Source organism: Peromyscus maniculatus, chromosome 15 (genome assembly GCF_049852395.1).
Source record: "Peromyscus maniculatus bairdii isolate BWxNUB_F1_BW_parent chromosome 15, HU_Pman_BW_mat_3.1, whole genome shotgun sequence".
Taxonomy (NCBI): domain Eukaryota; kingdom Metazoa; phylum Chordata; class Mammalia; order Rodentia; family Cricetidae; genus Peromyscus; species Peromyscus maniculatus.
Window position 1 is genome coordinate 31,597,275 of NC_134866.1, and position 7,390 is coordinate 31,604,664.

Genomic DNA, 7,390 nt, shown 5'->3' on the forward strand with positions numbered 1-7,390 from the left:
TTCCCCCCTGAGTTATACTGATGTGCTGATCGTCGTTGTCCACCATGTGCCTGTGTAGACGACAGTATTTCTTGGGCTGGTTTTATGAACTGCCTGCCTTGTAGGCAGTCGGGGAGGGGTTTATTGGGGAGAGGACTAAAATGTGAATTTCCAGGTCTGTTCCAGGCTAACAGACTCTGTGGGATTCCAGCTGAGGATCTACATTTTAAGAAGTGCCGAAAGTGATGATTTTGTACACTAATGCTTGAAAATAATACAAAAGTAATTACTCAGAATCATAAATTATTCCTCCTTAAGAAAATTCATACTTACAGACTAGACAACTTCAGTTATAAAAGACTCATAAATGAATCATTTCTATAGAGAAAAAATTCTCCCCAGGATTTGAAAACATAGCATGTTACAATGTTGTATTTAACATACGAATTATTTTGCTCAATATATTATACATAGAACTTTTGAAAAGATGTCAGTTGTATGAAGTAAGAGTCCCTATTATCTAACATAAGTTATATAATACTAATGAGACTTTCATTGTACTAGTACTGTGATAGACTTATTAAAAATCTCAGTATGTTGTATCATATAATCCTCAAAACCCATTAAGGTAAGCAGTATTATTGTTCCTGCTCTGTAGATGAGGAGATGGAAATGTATAACTTGACCCACAGGTATCAGGTGGCAGAGCTGGGATGGAGTATAGATGGTCTGCCTTCATGATGGGCTTCTGGTGTCTAAGTACTGAGGATCATTTCTCCTCATGGTGCAGCAAATAGTAGCTATTGAGTTGTTGAGATGATGTTTGTGTGAGCCAGCATGGCTTAGCAGAGGGAACCCTAGACCGAGAATCAGAAGCCCTGAATGTACTTCCAGCTCTGCTGCTGCCTGCTAAGTGCAGCTCTTGCCTTACTAGGGCTCTTTCCCTTGTCTGCAAAAGAGGAGGGTAGGGCTCCATCCAGGCTCACTGGGCATGGACTTAGAAACACATAAATGAGAAGTTAGAGAGGGCTTTCATGAGACCCGGCCTGTCTCTGGCTTGTTTTTGTTTTTGTTTTTGTTTTTGTTTTTGTTTTTTTTTTAAAGGTTTCATTGTTCTTACTTATTTACCCACTTGATAATAAGGTAGTTAATGATGATTTTACAGGGTTCTTCTGTTTGTTTTTCCAGTCTTCATTTTTTATTCTGTGCCCACATTTCATAATTGTCCTTTTTCTACTCTCATAGTCTCTGGACTCTCAAGCATAGAGCACTGCACTCTATCTATAAGTCCAAGAAGTGTTTATTTTCCAAAATGTTATGCCTTCATTTCCTGAAGAAAGTAGAAAATTCTTTATCTTTAAGCATCTTGTTGCCTCTGATCTTCTTACACATCCCCAGTGTCTTTAAAAAAAAAAAATGTTGATTAGCTCATCACAGACAGAAGGGGCCATTTCAAGTTGAATCTTTTGGTCAAGCCTTTTATTTAATCTTAATAATTCTGCAATTGTGACGACTGGGTCAGAGTTCAACCAGGCTGTATTCATCCTAACAGGGTTAACAAGTGTGTCAGATTGTCGAGTCATGGCTATAATTGGCTTTGGCTTTGAGGTTTTCCTTCATAATAAACAATGGGCCCCAAGCCAAAAAAGCTTGTGGTTTATACTCACATACTCATGATTAAATATTTTAAGTGATTTCCCCTCATATTCCTCCTATTACCCAGGAGCTTGCTTTCTGCTTCTTGTGTGAATCATATCAGAAGCACATCCATAATAAAAAAGAATGTGACCTGTGGACTTTCCATTGCAGCTGAAGACATTGTGATGACTTCACCCTGGTTTCAGTGTTAGAGAAGGATTTGCAGAGACATAGGTTAGAGCTTAGTCATGAGAGAAAAGACAGTCCTCCTGACACTTGGAGTCTCTCATACAACCTAACATGCCCTTTAGAAGATTGCAGTGTGGGGAACCTTTGCACATCACTGGCTGCTCGAGATGGAAACACTGAAGGGTACTCACTTCCCATGGGTCCCTGTCATCTTGTTGGAGTACACACTCACCACAACTCATGTCGAACAAATCATCTGAAGAATTTCTTTGCAAGTATCCAAGGGAATAATGGAATAAGTGTGACATGAAAGCAGGGAAGAGGACTGTGTGTGGGGAGAAAGAGACCAGAAGAGGACAGGATCATGGAGGGAGATGGATGAGAATGAAGTATAATGACACACACATATGCAAACACATCAGTGAAACCTGTTGGTTTATGTCTTAACTCTCTACTCTCACAAAGAACTTCAGCCAACTAAGGAAGGCAGGAGAGCAGGAGAAATAGTCTGCCCCAGAGAAGAGCACTTGGTTATCCAAAACCAAATGGTCAGCCCTGAAAATACACAGCCTGAACAGGTTATATATAGAATATATAAGCATATGCATGTAGCAGGAACTAAGGAAAAAAGACCATAATTTCAAAGAGAGCAAGGAAGGATATATGGGAGGGCTTGAAGGGAGGAAAGGGAAAGGGGAAATAATGTAATTATATTATAATCTCAAAAATAAATAATGCAAAATCTTTAGATCAATTTTTAAAAAAAAAAAAATCAAGAAAAATTAGCACAAAGTGTTACCAAATTAGAACTTGTAGATTTGGTGAACATTTGCAGAAGCTTCTGTGTTAGCTTCCTGAAATCATTTTTACTTGTAGCAAATGCAGGGTCTACTGGAAATGTGAGAGAGCAAGACAGCAAGCACTTGTTTGATTAGTTGATTTAGTGGTTGCCGGCAGTAACTACGCTGAAATGTAACTGTCCTTGATAATCTGATGAACTGTTACCAAATGTAATCAGATGTTCATCAACCTAGAAGCTGCAATTTCACACCAGCCTTTTTGGACACCTAGATTTTAGGCTAACACATGAAAATTAGCCAATGAAAGAATGGGTCTGGGTGAAGCTGATCTCATAAAACAGACACTAACCAGGTTCTCCTTGGAAACTTCCAGTATCCTCAGGAACCTGCTGACACCCATAGATTTTCATCGTTCTCTTCATTTCTCCTAAGCCATTTGCTTTAGAGGTTCTTGGTTAGGACAAGGGAGACGAACCTGTCACAAGGCTCAAGTTCAAGGGACTGACTATTAATAGTTAGACTGTAAGGGGCTGGAAAGATGGCTCAGTGGTTAAGTGGCTGCTCTTCCAGAGGCCCTGGGTTCAGTTCTCATAGTCATTTATAATCCCAGTTCCTGGGGATCCCATGCCCTCTCCTGGCCTCTGCAGACACAAGGCGTGCACCTAGTGCACAGATGCACAGACAGGCAGAACGCCCGTGTTCATAGAATAGAAATAAGTAAACCTTAAAAAAAAACATAAATAGAAAATAAGGAATGGTGGGCAGTGAAAACGCTTTCTTGAAGAGGTAGAATCTGTGTAATGTATGTATGTGGCTCTGAATTGCTGCTGTGTTTTCATTGTCCATTGGTCTGGCTTTCACACTGTCTCTCATAGAAGTACCCAGTGGAGACTGTGCTAAGATCAGTGTACCAATTCTGTTTCTGTAAGTGGCTCTGAGGGCAATCTGCACTTAACAGACTTAAAGGATGTGCCATTGCTCCCAAAGCGGGGGTTTCTAGACCAGCTTTAAACAGTCTTCTAGTGCATTAATTAATACTGTGTCCGTTTGCATGTGTCTCATCACTCTTCCTTGGCATGGTTGATTTATTTTTATAGTACTTTTGTGTGCCAAGGGCAAATTAGGCCGTTCCCTAGAGAAGAAATCTGCTCGTTCTATTCTTAACTTTGTTTGAGATTGCCCAATCATCTCTGTTCTTCATTGTCTTGGTCAAGTGGTGACTAAAGAGCGTTCAAAATGCCCCAAGATAGACCTGAATTGGATTGCTAAGATCATTCTCATGTGTGGAGTCCCACTCGTTTTCAAAACAATAACTGGTGGAAATAAATTCAAAGGCAAGAATTGCTCTGAAGAAAGCTGCAAGGTTGTTTTGCTGTGCTCCTGCAAGGCACTTTCATTAGGTCATAGATGTTCCACGAGCTACTGCAAGAGTCTTTTTGAAAGAGCCTTGTCTTTATTTAGCAAACAAAGAGCTCTTATTAATGGTTCTAAACTATTCTTTTTGAATGTTGTTCTGGCACCTGAGTGGGGTGGGGTGGGCATGGATTGTTTCTGTGAGCTACACCTCCCATTTTCCATCGCTTCCCTATGCTTCCATTTCAGGAATAAAGGCCATTTCTTTCTCTCTTTTTAAAAAATATTTTATTTTATGCACATCGGTGTTTTGTACACATGCATGTCTGTGTGAGGGCATCAGATCCCTGGAACTGGAGTTACAGACAGTTGTGAGCTGCCATGTGGGTGCTGGGAATTGAACCCAGGTCCTCTGGAAGATCAGCCAGTGTTCTTAACCCCTGAGCCATCTCTCCAGCCCCTAGAGGCTATTTCTTACAAAATGGGCCTGAGATTAAAACCCAAACTTTGGGCTTGATCATCTTCAGTCACTTCATACAGCTTCTCCAGATGAGAACTATCTCCCCTTGGCTGGAACCGTTTATACCTTTATGTGAAGGAGACAGTCTTCCCCTTTATGTGAAGGAGACAGTCTTCCCCTTCATGTGAAGGAGACAGTCTTCCCCTTGTTGCAGAGTCTTGAGGGTCTCCTTGCTCCCCCACGTCACGCCCCAGGAGCAGGATGGAGGTTTTTAGATACTTTCCCCAACCAGGGAGAGAAATGGATGGCTTTAGAGTAAACACCTAACATTTTCCCAACAATTTGATGTATTTGTTGAATCTAACGAAATATTTTATTATTTGGTAATGTCTTCTGTGTATGCCATGTATTTTGGTCATCTTCATCCCCTGTTAGCTTCTCTGCTCCTCTTCCCACTTCTTCTGGGCCCTTCTCCCAACAAACCCCTCCTACATTGACGCCGTGTGTGTGTGTGTGTGTGTGTGTGTGTGTGTGTGTGTGTGTGTGTGTATGTCTGTGTGTGTGTGTGTGTGTGTGTGTGTGTGTGTGTGTGAGTGTGTGAATATGTGTCTGTGTGAGTGTGTGAAGTGTGTGCATATGTACAGGCACACATTTGGAGGCTAGAAGATGTCAGGTATCCTGCTCTATCACTCTCGGCCTTGATCCTCGAGACAGAATCTCACACTGAACCTGGAACTTGGCTGACAGCCAGCAATCCCTGCCATCCCCCAGGGCCTGCCGCACCTCATGCCTGACTTGCCAGGTACTGGGTTATAACACTTATGTAACCTTGTCCAACTTGTACGTGGGTGCTGAGGATTTGAACTCAGATCCTCACGTTTTCACAGCAAGCTATGTTACACGTGGAGCCATCTTCTCAGCTTCCAGTGACAAGTTTCATGTTCAGATTTAAATCTTCTCATCTCTTAGTTCTGAACCTTTTGATTGTGTTCACTAATGAACTTTATTGAGGCACAGTTTACATACAGAGAAGTGTAAGATGCAGCCATCTCAAGTTTTGACAAACACATATACCTGTGTAACCAGTACTTCCTTCCATCTCTGTCCCACGAGAATGTGGCCTCCTCCTCTGCAGCCTTTCTCTTTCCACCTGCTGTCAAACAGTTTCATTTTTTCTGGGCCTCGTCAGGTTGGTCACCAACCTGCTATAAGTACTTTTGGAAGTAGGTGGACTATGGCAAATTAACCCTTGCAACCAAACAGCTCTAGGTGTTTTTCCTGGGACACCACATCCATTTCATTTATAATAATCCATCTCCAGAAGCATCCCTGCTGCATCTTAGTACTAAAGTTTTATCACAGTTGACACTGGTGATCTGGTATCCTGTGAGATATTGCCAGATAGCCTTAGAAGTTAAGTATCTATTTCAAAGAATCTTTTTAAGCTTGCACATTTGTTCCTCTGTAGATTTTTCCAGTGATTAGCATCTTTGCTAGAAGATAACGTATAGCAAACACCAATTGCTTAGCTACAATACATTTGGAAGCCCATGGTCCTTCTCTCTAGTAACTGGGGCCAATGAAAGTCTGCAGCTGCCCTTCGAACTGTTAGAGCTGGGACCTGTGTGTAGATGCCATAACAGTATCTTGAAGTGACAAGGAGTTTAACCATCTGAACTGAGTATGAGGAAAGCTTGGGCTCTAGGTAGCTGTGCAGATCTCAGTAGCTTGAGTACATTGAAACCTTGTGATACTTTCTTGGAGTTTTCTTCGTTGGAATGGTGAAATAGGAATGTCATCGAGCCAGGTATGCTTGCAAAGCACAGAAGATCCTCTCACAGAGATTGCTTGATGACTTGTGTGGGGGGCGGGGCATCTAGCAGAGACACTGTATGGCAGTGTTACCAGTGTGTTCAATGATGTGGCCTCAGTGCTTGGCATTTCCATGCATTGATCTGGAGAGGGGAATCCATTGTTGCTCCTTTGTTTGACTTTAAAATTTTAATGGTACAAGTCACTGCATGTTTGTTACTATTTTAAACTTAACAGGTAAGAAAACTGCTAACTCAAAGTCTCCCGTTTGTATCATAGTCACATGTACTTAAGAAAAAGAATAACCCAAGTAGGTGTAAGTAAATATCATGTAGGGTCTTGTGTGGGGCCATATAGTTTGCCTTTTGCCTCAGTTGGCAGTAGAGGGACGTTATGGTACATGAGGGTCCACTGGATTTGATTCCTTTTTGTTTTATTTAAGGGAAGGCCAGCATACAGTGTCTGCCATGGAGGGAAAACCTTCAAAAGAATATTTGGCTCTTTTCCTGAACATAATTAAATTTCCACTATGCTTTTCTTTGCCAGAAGTTTAATGATTTATATTTAATAATTGAAATGCAATCAGTTCCCCAGGCTTGCTCCTGCTTAATAAAAGAGTCAATGCGTAATGTAAGAAATGGTGGCTCACAGTTTCCTCCTCTTTTTAACTTTCGTTTTAGAACTCAGCCTAAAACCATGTTTGCCCAAGTGGAATCTGATGATGAAGAATCAAAGAATGAACCAGAATGGAAAAAACGAAAAATTTGAAGAATCTCGTTTAAGAGCTGTTTGCATGGAGCAAGAGGATAGGGTGCGGTGTCCCGCCCCACCCCCCAGTGCTTATGAAATAAAAAATACATTTTTTCAAACAGACTTTGTCCTTTCTGTTATTGAGTTGTTTGAAGATTGGTAGATGTTCGCGCTGCTTGCGTTTATGTTTTCTTAACTGCAGTTATTAGACTGTGCTGCATGTAAACAGACTTAGCCGATTACTAGGTATTGAGACTTTAACAATTACTGATCTTGTACAGATTCCCATAACCTTAGAGGGGGAAATGTATGACGAGATATTTAATCTAGGAACATAATGTGGAAACAGAGAATCAAAAAGCTTAATATTTCTGTACAGTGTCACAACCACTGTTTACATGACTGTAAA

At 41.2% G+C, this 7,390-nt stretch overlaps 1 protein-coding gene across 2 annotated transcripts in view; it reads left to right on the forward strand.

Annotated features, from left to right (window-relative positions):
• Positions 1-7,100, forward strand: part of Wdr70 (WD repeat domain 70) — a 241,147-nt gene extending 234,047 nt beyond the window's left edge. For both annotated transcript variants that reach the window (XM_076551820.1, XM_076551819.1), the window contains one exon: positions 6,912-7,100. In XM_076551820.1, coding sequence (XP_076407935.1) covers positions 6,912-6,999 — 88 coding nt within the window. In that variant the 3' untranslated portion in view covers positions 7,000-7,100. The remainder of the gene's footprint in view (positions 1-6,911) is intronic.
• The last annotated feature ends 290 nt before the right edge of the window (positions 7,101-7,390 follow it).